The sequence below is a fragment of the Schistocerca piceifrons genome, chromosome 2 (genome assembly GCF_021461385.2).
Source record: "Schistocerca piceifrons isolate TAMUIC-IGC-003096 chromosome 2, iqSchPice1.1, whole genome shotgun sequence".
Lineage (NCBI taxonomy): Eukaryota > Metazoa > Arthropoda > Insecta > Orthoptera > Acrididae > Schistocerca > Schistocerca piceifrons.
Window position 1 is genome coordinate 476,721,204 of NC_060139.1, and position 18,349 is coordinate 476,739,552.

An 18,349-nucleotide genomic window follows, 5' to 3' on the forward strand; every position below is an offset into this window, starting at 1 on the left:
CGTAATAAATGATTGTTGCTGTTGAGAAGCAGCATTTTCCTGCTGGTGAACACAGTATTCCTGTGATTTAAAGTGTTTATGACATTATTTTTTTCCCATCTAATTTGATAACTACAAAATCCGCAGAATACTGATGTCAACCTTTCGTGGTCATTCACAGCAGTGTGACCCATATTTAACTATGCTACACATAGAACTGACAAGGTTCTTAGCATAAAAGTAGAACCAAAAATAATTCGGTCTGCATGATAGGAGAAGACTTTCAGTGTGGTTAAAATACGTTGACAGATTTTGTTTTCTGGTCACTGTAGTGCAGGGTGTGGACACCATAAATCGCCAGTGGGCTGTGAACATAAGTGAACTAAAATTATGAGCACCAGAGGGGAGAGAAGTGGTGTAAGGAAATGAGCCCTGTCTCCCTTTCACTCATGTTCTGTGTTTCTGTAAAAGCAGAACTGACACATGGTAATAGAGATCGCTGACCTGATCTCTTCTGGTATTGCGAGGGTCATAATCTAACTCCCCTTGTGGCCCAGATTAGTTTATGCAATCATTTTAAAATAAGAAAAGAAAATTATCAATGCACAACACAAAAGTATTTGGTAATGGCTGTTACACAATTGCTTTCCAAGGCTGACAGTGTTGTAAATGAGGTAATTCAAGCCCAACCTCTATTGGCATTTAACACAACCACATTTCAGAACACTCGTCCACTAAAATTGCCACGTTAAAGTATCTGCATTATATACAGGGTGTTTCAGAAGTGATGGTCGATATTTGGGGATATGACAGGAATGACCATTTGAAACAAAAAATTCAAGTAAACAAGGGGTCTTAAACACATACCTTAAGAGCTAGTGGCAATTCTTGATCTTTGATACTGTGAAACAAATCTCTACATAGCAAGCTCTTTGCTTTCCATATTTTGGGAAGTGGCAGTGTGGACCAAAATAAGAAAAAAAAAGTCCAGTAAACATGTTCTCTAAAATGCATACGTTAAGAGCTATGAGCACTTTTTCATCTTTGCTATTTTGAAACTTAACTCTTCTAATGAACAAATGCTCATAACATTTAAGGTATGCATTTTAGAGCACATGTTTACTGGACTTTTTTTTCCCTTGTTTTTGTCAATACTGCCACTTCCAAAAATATGGAAAGCAAAGAGCTTGCAGTAGAAGAGATTTCTTTCACAGTATCAAAGATCAAGAATTGCTAATAGCTCTGAAGATATGTTTACTTGACGTTTTTGTTTCAAATGGTCATTTCTGTCATATCCCTGAATATTGACTTGTTGTTGTTGTTGTTGTTGTTGTGGTATTCAGTCCAGAGACTGGTTTGATGCAGCTCTCCATGCTACTCTATCCTGTGCAAGGTTCATCTTCTACCAGTACCTACTGCAACCTGCATCCTTCTGAATCTGTTTAGTTTATTCATTCTTGGTCTCCCTCTGCGATTTTTACCCCCCATGCTGCCTTCCAATACTAAATTGGTGATCCCTTGATGCCTCAGAATATGCCCTACCAATCAATCCCTTCTTCTAGTCAAGTTGTGCCACAAATTTCTCTTCTCTCCAATTCTATTCAATACCTCCTCATTAGTTATGTGATCTACCCATCTAATATTGACTATCACTTCTGAAACACCCTGTATACTCTTAAATTTTAGCTACCAGACAAACATGTTTCTTTGTTCTAAGGTGCTAGGTCCCGTGGCTGAGTCCTACTTTGCATTATGCACAGTGCATCTTAAACTGAAAGTTTAACTGGCCACTGTCAGTGTGACACCAGAGCATCAAACACACTGATACATTGTTACATTCATGCACTTCCCAGTCAGCAAATACAGTCTTATGCACATTGTCTCTCACAAGTGGACTTCGTCAGATAATGTGCAATACAAGGAACCAAAAACAGTTACATTTTCGATATTATTGTCTTAAAGAGCTGCATCCAGTAGGAACTGACCAATCCACTGCAAACTGGGTGGGTACATTGCACACCACCAGCTGTGCAATGATTACTATCACATGTTTGGCCTGCACTCAGGGAGTGCAGTTTGGCCCTTGATGTCTTGCACATAGGTTGATGTAAGAGGGCCCCAAATGGCTGTACTGGACAGTACAACAGCAGGTAATGTCACTAAAGCATCACCTGAATATACGCTATGCTCAGGTGACATTTGATAGTAGGTTTCCCAGCTGGAAGAGTTTGAGAGGGACTGCAGCATGGGTCTGCAGGAGGCTGGGTGGTCCTAGCATCATTTTACCCAACACAGTGGCTATGTGGACACCACCAGTGTCCTTGTTGATGACAATGGACACAGGAAAGCATGCATGCACAACATGTATCATCTGGATGTGTGATAAGCACTAAAGATAGGCCACCACATGCAAGCACTCCTGAACATGCACTATGTTCAGGTGACATGTGTGCCCATATGTTTCCCAGCTGGGAGTTTGAGAGGAGCTGCAGCATTGGGCTGTAGAAGGCTGGGTGGTTGATACTAGCTTCATATTACCCAACACAGTGGCTATGTGGACACTACCATTGCCCTTGTTGGTGACAATGGACACAGGAAGGCATACATACACAACATGTATCTGGATGTGTGATAAGCACCACAAAGATAGGCTGCCACATGCAAGCAGATCCAGTAGCAATAACAGGGACCATTCTTTGGGATTCCCTGCCTTCTGTTTAACATCCTGTTTGTGCTGCTACCATTGGCAGGCAGCTGCATAAAGCAGGGCTCGCCACACACCATCCGTTATGACGTCTGCCACTCACTCCTGCACAGCATTGTGTCTGATTCACCTGGTGTCGGCAACAACATACGTGAGGCCTACAGGTTGGTCGCAGGTCATCTCTAGTGATGAGTCACATTTCTACCTTAGAGGTGACAACCACAGGGTTTGTGTCTGGAGGCACAGTCGAGTGTGCCACTAAGAGTAGTTTGTGGGCTCTCATTACCCTTTAGCCAGCCTGGTGTGATGATGTGGATACCATTATTGTATGGCGTCCATTCACAGTTAGTTTTCCTAATGGGATCCATGACAGCTGAATGGTAAGTGGATGAGGTCCTGCTAGTGGTAGCTCTGCTGTTCGTGAATGTTCATGTCCTGTTTCAACAGGACGACTCTCATCCTCATAGTGCTGCCATCTTCTGAGTGTGTCTGCTGTGGATAATCTGCTGTGGGCAGCTGAATGCCACACTGTTTCCCCAATCAAGAATGTGTGGGATTTCATGAAGTGTGTCTTCAGGACTCCACATCCATCTGTGCAGTCAGGTGCAAGTGGGAGGGGATAGAGTTTCACAGGACTTCACCCGAGACCTGTACAACTCCATGCCGCACATCTCAATGCATGTATTAACAACCACGGGGGCCCAACACTGTGCTAGCATGCGTGATTTGTGGCACTGTAGTGCACTACATGTTGTTCCTTCCAAATTGAGAGTGTAGTTGTTTCGTGTGTATGGTACCATCTGCCTGCCTGCCTGCCTGCCTGCCTACAGTGATTGCAATTCTCTTTGTCCATCTGGATGCAGTTCTTTTCATGGTGATATGTGTACATTCATAAAATAAAGATGTTTAAAACCATGTCTGATAAAATAGTTCATCTGGATACAGTTCTCTATGAAACAGCATTTGTCAGTATTTTTGCAGTTTGAGTCATCATTCGCATCTATATTTGCATTTATCAGACATGCACATTTTTCAGGTCCCTAAGAATAAGAAAGAATGTAGGAAGCCTCAGATGAACACAAAAATATTGGAACACGTTTGCGAAAGGAACAAACTAAAAGAGAAAAGCCCAGAAGAATATAAAGCACTAAAAAACGAGATAACAACAATGTGCCATTTAGAAAATGGAAAAGATCTGGGAACAACAAGCAAAGATACTACAGACAGAGAACCAGAAATATCATAGTGCGGGGTAAAAATGGGAAGCTGCTGTATGACATAGAAGATACAAGTTGCAGATGGAAAGAGTGTATTGAAGACAAGTACAGTGATGCTGAAATTGGAAGTTTAGACGAATATATTGAAGATGGAAAAACTAATTGATGAGAATACTTGCACTAAATAGGTTAAAATCAAAGAAAGCAATGGGTGCACGTGACATCCCTGCAGACCTGTAGTCACAACCTCAAAAGTAAATATTCTACTGCAGTTTCTTAGTGTTATGAAGGGGGTATCATACCACAAAAATTAAAACTTTTGCCTTACCCAATAAGGCAAATTCAAAATTATGATACACTAGCCCTTACGTCACATGCAACAATAATATTACTGTCAATAGTTAAAGAGAGGATTAAAATGAAAATACAGGGTGATTCAAAAAGAATACCACAACTTTAGGAATTTAAAACTCTGCAACGACAAAAGGCAGAGCTAAGCACTATCTGTCGGCGAATTAAGGGAGCTATAAAGTTTCATTTAGTTGTACATTTGTTCGCTTGAGGCGCTGTTGACTAGGCGTCAACGTCAGTTGATGCTAAGATGGCGGCCGCTCAACAGAAAGCTTTTTGTGTTATTGAGTACGGCAGAAGTGAATCGACGACAGTTGTTCAGCGTGCATTTCAAACAAAGTATGGTGTTAAACCTCCTGATAGGTGGTGTATTAAACGTTGGTATAAACAGTTTACAGAGAATGGGTGTTTGTGCAAAGGAAAAAGTTCTGGACGGCCGAGAACGAGTGATGAAAATGTAGCACGCATCCAGCAAGCATTTGTTCGCAGCCCAGGAAAATCGACTCGCAGAGCTAGCAGAGAGCTGCAAATTCCACAATCAACTGTATGGAGAGTCCTACGAAAAAGGTTAGTTATGAAACCTTATCGTCTGAAATTGGATGGATCGGCCGCCAGGCAGCCCGTGACAGAGCACTTCATCACTGGCTTCCAAGAAGCCCTGATCTTACCCCCTGCGATTTTTTCTTATGGGGGTATGTTAAGGATATGGTGTTTCGGCCACCTCTCCCAGCCACCATTGGTGATTTGAAACGAGAAATAACAGCAGCTATCCAAACTGTTACGCCTGATATGCTACAGGGAGTGTGGAACGAGTTGGAGTATCGGGTTGATATTGCTCGTGTGTCTGGAGGGGGCCATATTGAACATCTCTGAACTTGTTTTTGAGTGAAAAAAAACCTTTTTAAATACTCTTTGTAATGATGTATAACAGAAGGTTATATTATGTTTCTTTCATTAAATACACATTTTTAAAGTTGTGGTATTCTTTTTGAGTCACCCTGTATATTGGAACTTAGCCAATGATCAGTTTGGCTTCACATCAGGAAAAGGAACAAGGGAAGCAGTTTTGGCTCTGTTAGATTTAGGACAGAATATTATAAGTAAATAGGAAAGCTTATATAGCGTATATCATCTTGGAAAAGGCATTTGATATGGTGGTTGGCAGGAAAGTTTTTTTTAACCAATGAACACAGTAGGACTTGACTGGAAGAGTGTGTATACAAAAACACAGAACTTGATAATAATGATAGCCAGAAAGAAGTAAAAATCAGAAGGGGAGTAAGACAATGGTGCCCTCTGTCACCTTACTTATTTAATATTGTTATCAAGATGGCAATAAAAACCATATAAGGAAAGACAACTAGAGTCAAAATTAATGGTATTCCTGTTTACTGCATGAGGTTTGCTGATGACATTACAATAGTGGTAGACTCAGAGAAACAGCTATTTTATATGCTTAAGGTCTTAAATCAAAAGATAATAAACCAGAAGAGTCATGGTTATGGACAAGAAATGAAGTGGACATAAGACTGATATAAGAATAGGCAGTGAACAACTTGAGTCAGCAACCTAGTATCACTATCTTGGTAACACTGTGGAGAAAAACAATAGATGCCTCAAGGAAATCAAGAGAAGAATAGCACTGGCCAAGAATGCATTCCAAAATAAATAGAAAATTGTACTGAATAAGATTATGAGCTTCCACACTAAGAAAAGACTTGTAAAGGCTTTGTGCAGAGTGTTCTGACATTTGGATGTGAAACATGGACATTTGCAAGGCATGAGAAAACTCATCTTGAAGTTGCGGAAATGTGGTTCTTGAAGACAATTGCAAGAGCTAGTTGGACTGACAGAACAATAAATGAGATGGTTCTGCAAAAAATAGGCGAGAAGAATGAACTCCTGAAAGTTGTAGGCCAACACAACGCAGAACTCATTGGACACTTAATTACATGTGATATTTCTTTTAAAAAACATTTTCGAGGGCAAGACTGCAGAAAGAAAAAAAAGGGGGTGACCAAGAACATCCTATTTAAAATATATGATAAAGTGAAATGTTGTTCTTACATGGAGATGAAGAAAGAAAGCCGTGGATGCAGAGACAAGGCTTAAGTTGTCATCACATTTGAACATCAGCATTGAGTGTGCTGAGTTTCTGATGTCATAGTCTGGAAGAAGCACACTGTGGAGTATTTTACAATATGCAGAGCAATATCAAGCATGTCAGATATTCTGAACATGCATTTGAACATAGATCAGTGAGACTGAAGAACACCACTTACGTCACATGCAGGCCATCTCTCTTTTCAGTACATCCTATGGGATTGGCAGATGCCATATTTTACTTTAATTGAACCCCTTATAGGGTGGGATTTATACCACGACTTATATCTTTTGAATATATGCTATTTTTAGAGTGCCAGCAAATTGAGGATCTCTTGGAACATATCTTCATTGGTATGATATGTTGCGATAAAATGACAAGAAATAAAATGATAACTTCATGTTAGAAAATTATGTTGCTTCAAGGCACAATACATCAGCAATTAACACCTCTAAATCCAATCTCCCCCCACCCACTATCTCTCTCTCTCTCTCTCTCTCTCTCTCTCTCTCACACACACACACACACACACACACACACACACACACACACACCTCATCTTCCTGTTTCCTACAAGGTTGTCATACTTGCACATTACTTTAATAGAAGTACATTTTGAAATATTCAATGTTATGTAGATATAAGAGGGCTTTCTCTTAAAAGTGAGTTGTTTCAGTTGGCTTCATCTGCAAGAGAACTTGCAGTAAGAAATTTCTTGTTTAAAGACATGTATTTCACACTTCTAAAGATTCTGCTGATGCATATAAACAGTGATCAAGTAAGAATGGCAGAGTTTTACTAAAAAGTGAGAATTATGAAATAATTTTTTCTTATGTGAAGCACTATTGTAAATTTGTATTTGCAATGGCACTTTTATAAGCTGATGTCCTTACTAACTAGACATGATTTTATCCTTTACGCCCTGTAGCATGTTCATGGATATTTAAGTTTTCGTTTATGTATACCACAGACGGAACAGCATAACTATCATACGGACAAGGAAGGAAATGTTTTAATAGAGCTAACAGGAATTTTATGCCTGCCAATTTTGTTAACAAACTGTGTGGTTTGCAAGCTGTCAACAGCAGCTGGAGTGCACTGTGATCATGTATCCTACACTGAGACACATGTACCATGTGCACAAACTGGGCTATTTCTGAGCATTCAACAGCATGGTAAAGTCAGCACTTTGCATGTTGAATGTCACTGCCTGTATGATACTGGCTTTAGCCTTTTGGGAGGAGGGTGAGAAGTTGCATTGTGGAATGAGCCACAACGAACATAGTGTCCTGAAATGCTGAGGTGATGTAATTATGAAAGTCCAGAAACTTGGGAGCAATACCAACCAGTGTATTTAAAGACTAGTGCAAAATTTTGTCAGTTACTGCTATTTCCCTGTATATTTGCCCTATCCATAGTAAAATTAGGTAAGTGAATGAATATTAATTCATTTCACTGTCAGGATTGGATTAAAAATGCTGCATCAAATATTGAAGCTGTCTACACAACTGTATAAACTGTTCCCCTGATTGTCTTTGGCCTTGTTACCTAACCATGAGAAATTTAAGGGTTGTGTGAAATTATTTCATAGAAGAAACATTCAGATGTGTAGATCTTCACAACTTTGCACACATAAGAAATATTTAAGAGCTAAGAAATCAATTTTGTACCACTATTACTTCCAATTGTTTTTCCTTGTAAAAGGTGTTGAGTATTCATAAAACATTTTTTGGTGTCAGTTTTTTCTTTTAAAACACTATGTCTTCAAAATTATTATTTTATTATTATTATTTTTTTTTAAGAAAAGTAAAAGCTTAAAATTTTTATTGCCCTTAAATGGCAGAAAGTGCATATATTATACGTATGGATTTATTGATTCCTATATAAGAATTCATCTGTGTTATAGGAGGAGTTGTCAAGGTGATATGATTTCAATTTATTTTTGAAACGATTACTCCTGTCTGTCAGACGTTTTATTTCATCTGGTAATTTATCGAAAAGATTTACAGCAGCATATTTTACCCCTTTCTGTGCCAAAGATAGGTTAAGTAGAGGATAGTGTAAGTCTGTCTTTCTTCTGCTATTATAATCAGGAATGTCATTGTTGTTTTTAAACTGGTCCATGTTGTTGTGAACAAATTTCATTACTGAGTAAATGTACTGAGAGACTGTTGTAAGAATTCCTAACCTTTTAAACAGATGCCTGTAAGATGTGTGACTATGAGGACCACACACAGTTTTAACTCCTTTCTTTTGAGCAGCGAATACTTTTTGCCAAAGTGTTGAGCTACCCCAAAATATCATTCCGTACAACATCAGAGAGTTAAAGTATGCAAAGTATGTTAGTTTGCTAATTTCTTATCGTCAAAGTTGGCAATTATTCTGATTGCAAAAGTTTGCTGGACCTAGTCACTTTAGGAGATCCAAAATATGAAATTTCCAATTAAGATTCTCATCTATATTTACACCCAAGAACTTATTATGTTCTACTGTGGCTATGGAATACTGTTGATGTGTTGTATTTATTGAAGGAACTGTACTCCTTCTAGTAGAAAATTGGATTTACTGTGTTTTTTTTTTTTGTTTTTTTTTTTTTTTCAAAGTTCAGAGCAAGCCTATTAGCAGACAACCAATCAATACCTTTTCCAAAGACATTATTTGTATTTGCTATTCGAGATTCTTTTACTGGATTAATAAAGATACTTGTATCAGCAGCAAAAAGTGTGAGTTTAGTGTCTTGTTTCAGATGAGAAGGGAGGTCATCCAAATATACCAAGAACAGAAGGGGACCCATGATCGAACCAGTGGAACACCTAGTGTAATTTCACCCCAGTTAGATGAAGTGGGAAACTTCCTTAAATCACTTAAACGATTTAAAGAAACATTTTGCTTCCTGTTCTGTAGATATGACTTAAACCACTCATATGCTTTGGATAAGTCACAGAAAATTCCTATTGGTGACATTTTACTATTTAAAGACTCTATTATGTGGGCAGTGAAATTGTATATCGCTATTTCAGTGGAACAGCATTTTTGAAATCGGAACTGTGGTTTACTAAGTATCCCATCACTGTTGAGATGGCTAACCACTCTTGAGTACATTACTTTCTCAATGATTTTTGAAAATGCTTTAAGCAAGGGTACCGGCCGGTAATTATTGACATCTGTGGTGTCTCCTTTTTTGTAGAGAGACTTGACAACGGCCTATCTGGGAAAATACCTTGTGTTAGTGATGCATTACAGATGTGACTCGGAACATCAGCTGTAACTGCTCCATGTTGTTTTAATATCTTGTTTGAGATGTCATCTAGTCCAACAGAACATTTATTTTTTCAAAGATTTGATGATTTTTCCTTATTTCACAAGAGGTTGTTAGATGAAAATTGATCTGACAAGGATTTCTCAAAACTGACTCTTCCATGTACTACTTGGCTTTTTCTTTTGAACAATTCTCACCAATTTTTTCACCTACACTTAAGAAATGGTTATTAAATATATTACCTATTTGTGTGCTGTTAGTGAAGATGGTCTCATTCTCTTTAATAGTAATACTACCTACCCCTGTGGTTGCTTTTCCTGTCTGCCTTCTAACAACATTCCATATTGATTTGATTTTATTTCAGAGTTGTTAATTTCATCTCTGGTATAAATATTTTTCGATTTTCTAACAACTTTTCTCAGTATGTTACAACAATTTTTATAGTGTAAAATTGCTTCTGGGTCTATTAAATCGTGCTGTCTCATACATTTTTTATTTATTTATTTCTGAAGACACTTAAACACCTGTAGTACTCCATGGTTTCCTTGAAAACTGTTTGGTGTTATATTTAGTAATTCATTTGGGCAACAATGTACAAAAAGGGATATAAATTTAACAAGAAATATGGTACATGTTTCGTTAGCATTTGGCTCGTTATATACATCTCTCCAATTAACTTTTCTTAAACTTTCTCTGAAGTGCTCTATAGATACTGGGTTGACCACCTTACACTTCTACTGAATGGTTTCTGAACTGTACACCCTGCTATGTTTCTAAGTTAATCAGTTGTCCATCATGGTGTGATAATCCGTTTATCACAGGGAAAGCATGTGTTAGTTTTACATCATCTTGCTGTACAAATACATTATCTATTAGACTGCTACTGTATTGAGCTATATGTGTTGGGAAGTTGATCACTGATTCTAAGTTATATGTCATTAATAACACATCTAGTTCATTTTTCTTATCAGAATTACTTAGAAAGTTTACATTGAAATCTTCACAGATTGTAACTTCTTCTTTTTGTCTGACAGACAGTATTATAGGAAGTCAAACTTATTTATGAATAGCTCCCAATCTCCTAATGGGGACCTGTACACTGTTGCTAATATCAACACTACATTATCTAGCTGTTGTTCACATGCACAAACTTCAAAGTGCTGATCGACACAAAATTTGCTTTCTTCTTCTGTTTTGCACGTATACCCTTGTTGTGTGTAAATGGCGACTCCTCCCTTATCCACACTAGATCTGCAAGAGTTAGATGCTAAATTATATCCATTTATATGGACATTTCCCTCCCCACAGTTTCATGGTGTTCAGACAGTCCAGGGTGTCCCACTCAAACCTCCCTGATTTCAAGGACCCAGGAGAGAAAAACCACAGAAGACATGATGATGAAAAATGCACCACATTGTAGAGCACCTCAAAGAATTTACATTCCCATGTCAGAAATGCTAAGTATCATCATCAGAGTGCAGCATGGTCGCATGAAGTGAAAATGGCAACTCCGCAGCAGCACATGCAAGCAGTGGTGTGGTTTGCAGAAACAAAATCATAGATTACTGTCAAAGAAATTATCGTTGTGTTTATGAATGTTATCCACCTGTGGTGAAAACAGTTAAGGAATGGCATAGGAAGTTTCTAGCAACAGGATGTGTTCTGAAACATTGTGGCGGTGCCCGTTACGGAGTTTCAGAAGAGACAGTGGAGGACATCAGACAAACATTTCTCAGAAGCCCACATAAGTCAATTCGTCAAGCATCTAGGCAACTTGACGTACCTCGATCAACATTGCATCGTGTAGTTCACCAGCATCTTCGTATGTGTGCTTACAAAGTGCAAATTCTGCAACATCTGACACTGAACAACAAACCATGCCAACAACAATTTGCTGCGGATATGCTGCAGTGTATTGATATGGATGCCAGCTTCCTGGCAGGATGTTTATTCTCAGATGAGGCAACCTTTCATCTATAAGGTAGGGTTAATAGGCATAATGTTCGGATTTGGGGTTTGCAAAATCCGCACGTTGTCATTGAACATGTTTGTGATAGCCGTAAACTAAACTACTGGTGTGGGCTAATGCATGACAGGAATGTTGGACTGTTCTTCTTTGCAGAACAAACAGTGGATGGGTCATTGTATGTGGACATGTAGGAGCAATTTATGTACCCTCAGATACAAAACTTGCAACCCAACATCATTTTTCAACAAGATGGAGCTCCGCCATATTTGTCAGTGGCTGTTCACAAGTTCCAGGATAGGAAATTTTCCAATTGTTGGATCGGACACAGAGGACCCATTGCCTGGCCACCACGTTCACCCGACATTACGGCGCTTGATTTCTTCATGTGGGGATTCGTGCAGGACCGCGTGTATGCGACCAAAGTGGAACAATATTCCTATGTCGCGACATCATATCACTAATGCAATTGCAACAATAACAGAGGAAATGTTACAAAGAACTTGGCAAGAAATTGAATATAGATTCGATATTCTTCATGCTACAAGAAGTTCACATGTAGAGGTGTACTGATGATAAATAAATAAATTCTTTGAGATGCTCTACAATGTGGTGCATTTTTCATTGTTGTATCTACTGTGGTGTGGCTTTTTTTCCTGTGTCTTTGAAACCAGGAAGGTTTGAGTGGAACACTCTGTATATCAATCTCATTCTTATTTTTGAGATCATCTAAACACACTAACAGCTCATCTACTTTATTTTTTATTCCCCTGGTATTTTGATGAAGTAAACTGGTACTACCCTTAGCTTTATCGCTATATGGTGTACATGAAGCCTCTTTTATTTATTCTATTTTTCTTGAATGTTGTCTGTCTGGACTTTGGCTTTAACCTAAAAAACACCTGTCTGCCTGGTCCCATTACCACAAGGGATAATCCCTTGTGTGACTGTGCCCCCTCTCCCCCCCTTACAGTCTCTGCTAGTAGAGAAACTAACTTATCTTTTCCCTTCCTATTTTAGCTGTAGGCCATGTGTAGTGTATCCCTACCTACCAATAGCATCAACTGGAACTCCACAAACCACACATTTGTGTTCCCAGTTTCTGCTTCTATTTTGTCCAGGTCACTCCCAATCTTGGATTCATAGCCAGGCTGTTTCCTGCTCTCCCAACTATAATTACCTGATCTTCCTTCTCAAAGTCCTTGCCTAACTGACCTAAGTTTAGTCACCTGGATAAGGCTAGCACTTGGTTTCACAAAACTTGTGACCTGATACCCTGCACCTAATTTGTCCTGAAGTTGCTGGCCTACACCCCTCCCACGACTGCTACCTAGAAGCAGAATTCTTCTTTTCCTATTCTGATTTGATACTGACCTGTCTTTTTTTCTTTAAGTTCATATTCTGCTTCAACCTACATTCAACTACATCTGGATGAAGCCCTTCTTCCACTACTTCAGAAAGCAACCCAAACTGATTTATTAACTGAATTTCTAAAGTTTTTTCAACAGTTTCCCTTTTTCACCCTTTGCTTGCTACCTTTTGCCAGCACCCCCCCCCCCCCCCCTCTCTCTTTCCTCCCCTAGCCTACATAATTCCAAATTCAACTAATTCAGCCTTAAGGGCACAAATTTTTGCCTCCTGTTCAGTGATTTTTATGTCCTTTCGACATAACTTACATTGCCATGGAAGAGCCTCATTATCTATCACCATTTCCTCACCGCTACATTTACCCCAATGAAACCGTAACCTACAGTCTTTACAGAACACCCCCCTCCTTTAGATTTCTACGGCAACCACCACATTTGTCACACATGGTTTGATAGAAAAATTTATACAAAAATTTACACAAAAGCAGAGAATAACTTGGCACAAGAGCACTGAAGTTTTGTAGCCTGTACTAATACTTAACTAAACGCAGTTGATGATGTTATCAGTATTGTTGATGTGAAATGCAATAGCCTATTGCTTATTTCTGTTTCAGTTTCTGGATGACACTTCTGATTGATTCTTTGCCTCTTTTGGAGTCAAATGACATCATTTTCACATCAAGTGACACTTACGGACTAAGCCAATGCCTGGAAGAACTCTTGTTGGAAAAGGGCATAGTCTCTCTGTCTACTTCAAGGTGTAAAAAGAGCCAAAAGTCTGTAAATGATGCAGAAATGCCAGACAAAATTAATCTAATAAGAGTAGCTCTAGCTCGCAATCTTGCAAGAGCACTTAATTACGAAGCATGCCATATAGTAAAGAAAGAAGTTCCAGACAAAGATGTGTTTTTATTATCATGAAAGATTTCTGTAAAACTTATTCATTTGTAATTTTGTACCAATAAACATCTGGCTGTGTGTGTGTGAATTACCTAATTCATTCATTTATTCCAAAAATTTGCAATTGTATCTCTCTCTCTCTCTCTCTCTCTCTCTCTCTCTCTCTCCTCCCTCCCACCCTCCCTCTTGGAAGGAGGGGGCAGGGGGCGAGGTGAGGGGCGCACTGCGACAGTCACTTCAGTTTCTTTAGTGAAAAAATATGGACCTTTTTCACTTTAAAGCAAGCTTCATGAACTGAATTTTACAAAAACTATTTGTCAATCACCACATAGTTCATCTGGTAACTAGTACTTCTCTATTTTGAGATCTGGTTATAGTAGCTGATATGTGGTAACAGGCTGAAATTCATAGTCCTGGAAAGGACCAAATTGTAGATTGTAACAATTACTGAGGTACATCCCACCTCAGCAGTTCGTATAAAATATCTTCATTGACTTTTGGTAAATAAGCTTGAAAAAACTGCAGAGCACAACTTGGAAACACAGGATTTCACTAGGGGTAGTCAACTGTGAGAGAAACATTTGAGAAAGTTGTAAGAAAGTAGTAGTGCATTTATTTACTTCAGAAGGGTAGATGAGTACCTGCACAGTGAGAGTTTACAAATGACATGAGCAAGGTTATTATTCCGACAAGGTAGATTAGTTGAATAGGAATTCCCATATCAAATGAAATGCACACTCAAGTAAATTGCTGAAATACTTGCACTTTTTTTAAATGTGGTGCTAAATTGGATCATCAGATATATATGCAGATAAAAAGCTGTGGACTGTAACTTTAACCAAGGGTAGGAATCAAACATGTACCTTTTGAAGATAATGGTATTATCAGGTGATCTATCCTGGCCTACCCTACCATACTCTTAATCTATGCCACACACCATAAAGTGGCTTGTGAAGTACAGATGTTCGTGCCCCAAGTTACCACTTTTGAAACACTTTAGATGCTTTCTTGCTTGTCTTGCTATACTAGTGCTTTGGGGAAAAAGACACTATAGATGAACACCTTCCCCATGATAAAAGGTTTGTTTCTAGAATTTGCACTGTGATGAAAGTTCTTCATATAAAAAGTGTGTGCAGGACACATTTTCACACATATTTTAATCTAGTTTCAAACACACAGTCAGCAGAGTGGAAAGATTCATTCTTGAAATAAGCTAAGCCATTTCTGTGCAATATTTTTTCTCCTAAGATTAGCATTGCAGAAAGGTATTTGAGAAGCTTCTGAGGAGGAGGTCCCAGATTAAAGTCCCCCTTCAGACATTTATCTCTCAGAAAGTTTCATAAGCCTTACACCCACTGCAGAGTGGAATATTTATTCAGGAGAGAGAGAAATGGTGAAATGAAAGAATATAATAAAGTACTGAAATGTACAGTCTTCAAAAAAACTTCCTAGAAAACAAATTATATGGGTGTCACCAAATCCAATTTGTGGTGATGACAGACTCCGTGATGTTGCTATACTGTAATTAGAAACTTTTATGCAATGGTGGTACTCAATGTAAAAGTTGCCGAGAGCACCAGTTTAGATTCGAATCGCTATCTGTCTATCGTTAAACTTAAGGTTAGACCAACCTCTTGAAAAAAGGACCAGTACCAACTCAAAATGTGTGGCATACAGAAGTTACCTAGAGAAAATGATTACAACATATTAGAAAAAAAGAGAATACCCTAAATGTTGGGAACAACTTCAGCAAGACATTATTCAGAATGCAGATGAAAGTATTCCTCTTTAAAAGAAATGCAGATATGCCTGCTGGACTGATGATTGTGATTAGTTGATTATAAAGAAACAATAAGCTATGGTAAGAACAGAAAAAAAATTAATAGAAGCACGCAAATGTGTGTCAAAAGGTCTCAGAGATCAAGAGCATGACATTTAAAAAATTGGTTAACGTCAGTTGTCATATTTTAAGCAGAACAATAAAAATAACTCTTATAAGTATTCAAAAAATAGTTTAAAGAAGAACACATGACTAAGTTTATAGTTTATAGATCCAAAAACACAGAAGTCTGCGTATAACACTACCGATGACTGCGGAATACTTGCAGACTACTTAAAAGAATCACACAACTGTGATCCACCAAAAGAAGAATTTCATTTTGATAACATAATTCAAATACAACCAGACTCAAAACCACCAACAATAGAGGAAATCAGAGAAATCATAAAACAACTTAAAAACAACAAATTATTAAGAGAAGACAATATAGTTACTGAATTGTGGAAACACTCGACTGACAACATGATTCCATGTCTAACAGAAATCATTAATGAAATTTGGACAGCAAATAGCTTACCGTTAGAATGGACATCACCATTAGTTCATCCACTAACTAAAAAGGGAAAGAAAATTGATCCTAACAATTATAGAGGACACTCCCTCTTGTCAGTGACGTACATGATCTTGTCCATGGCACTTTTGAAGAGAGCTGAAGGAGTCCTCGACACAACTAGGAGAATATCAAGCAGGATTTAGGAAGAGAGAGTCTTGTGCAGAGCAAATACAAAATCTAAAGAACACAGTAGAAATGAGAAAAATCATAAACTTGAAATACATGATAACTTTTTCAGATTTTAATATGACGTATGACTCAGTTGATAGATATACACAAATCAGTATTGTAAAGGATTTTGAACTTGACCTAAAACAGCATAAATAATTAAAGGAACTTTAACAAACACATCAAAAGTAAAATTTTTGGGGCAACCCAGGAGGAAAATGGGGAGAAGGTTTATCAACCCTATTTTTCAACTACGCATTACAGAAGGCAGCGAGAGAATGGTGGAAATCCATCAGTACCAAACGTGGATATCTTGAAAGAAATTGAAATAAAGCCACCATAGATTGTCATGCTTTTGCAGATGACATGGCATTAGCTACTGATTCACTGGATAGTGCCAAGGAATAAGTCACAGAACTACAGAATCTAGAAGACAAAATATGACTAAAAATATCATTTGAAAAAACCACACTTTGTGATAAATATCAATGATGCCCCCTCCCCACCTCAAAACCAAGTTCATATCAACACAACAGCTAAAACAGTTTTAAATACCTAGGAGAATGGATACAAACCAATGCAAAAGAAAAGATAGCCTTGTAAAACAGAATACAGTACATAAAATGGAAAGAGCGTTTCATATGACAAAAAAAAGTAATGAAAAAGAAAAGCTTTGTTCTGGAACAAAAAACTAGGACACTATCAAACAGTGGTAAGGCATGAAAGACAAGAAGAATTCTAAGGAAAATATTAGGCTCTTGAAATAATACTAATGATGAGTACAAATTAAGATCAGAGAGCTCTATTTGAAAGTGGAAAAGCTGAGTGATGTAATGAGGAAAAGAAGGCTACAATTTTATGGACACTCATAACCGAATGGATAGCAATGAACTAACCAGCCAGATCTTCAACCTACCAAACAACAACTAAATCTAAACCCACATGATTCACCGAAATTAATAAAGTTATGAAAGACACTGGAACTAAAATGGGCATACAATAGGAGGGTGGTTTGAAAAGTTATCGGAATCACCATGAGAGGTCAGCGCTAGTACAACGAGTTGTTCATGCGATATTCATTGGACTGTTGCCTGTAAACATGTGCCATGGCTTGGAAGAGAGCTGACGCACTGTTGTTCCCGCGTGGTGATTTGTGAAGATGCAAAAAAATCAAGATTCGAACAGCGATTAAATACTTCATAAAGAAAGGTATGAAAGCAAAGGACATTCATGCCAATTTCCAGAATACACTCCTCTTTCATATTCAACTGTTGCCAAGTGGACAAAAGAATTTAAATTTGGTCGGGAGATCTTAGATGAAGTACGGGGTCAAAGGACAAAAGTGAAGGCTATGCTCTGTGGAATAAGACAATAGGAAGATGCAAAATTTGCAAGATACAGAATACTTTTTTCAGTGTCAAAAACGCAAAGTTCTTTGTTCTTTCTGCTTCAACAAAGAGAAAAACTGCTTCAAAATATGTATGTAAATAACTTCATTGCTACAGTACTGAATGTGCTTTTTTTAATAAATTTTATTTTATTTACATGTCAAGTTCCGTAGGAGCAAATTGAGGAGCAAATCTCCAAGGTCATGGAACATGTCAATACATGAACTTACAACATAAAAGTAATAACAGATAAAAATGTGTGTTCATGAACCTGAAAGAAAATCAGTCCATAAGTTTAAGCAAACACTATCAGCAATACAATGAGAATCAGCTTAATTTTTCAAGGAACTCCTCGACAGAATAGGAGGAGTGACCCATGAGGAAACTCTTCAGTTTCGATTTGAAAGCGCATGGATTACTGCTAAGATTTTTGAATTTGAGTGGCAGCTTATTGAAAATGGATGCAGCAGTATACTGGACACTTTTTTGCACAAGAGTTAAGGAAGTCCGATCCAAATGGAGGTTTGATTTCTGTCGAGTATTAAGCGAGTGA

At 38.0% G+C, this 18,349-nt stretch overlaps 1 protein-coding gene across 2 annotated transcripts in view; it reads left to right on the plus strand.

Annotated features, from left to right (window-relative positions):
* Window positions 1–13,935, plus strand: part of LOC124777981 (nuclear pore complex protein Nup85) — a 135,201-nt gene extending 121,266 nt beyond the window's left edge. For both annotated transcript variants that reach the window (XM_047253548.1, XM_047253549.1), the window contains exon 12: window positions 13,562–13,935. In XM_047253548.1, the coding sequence (XP_047109504.1) occupies window positions 13,562–13,868 (307 nt within the window). In that variant the 3' untranslated portion in view covers window positions 13,869–13,935. The remainder of the gene's footprint in view (window positions 1–13,561) is intronic.
* The last annotated feature ends 4,414 nt before the right edge of the window (window positions 13,936–18,349 follow it).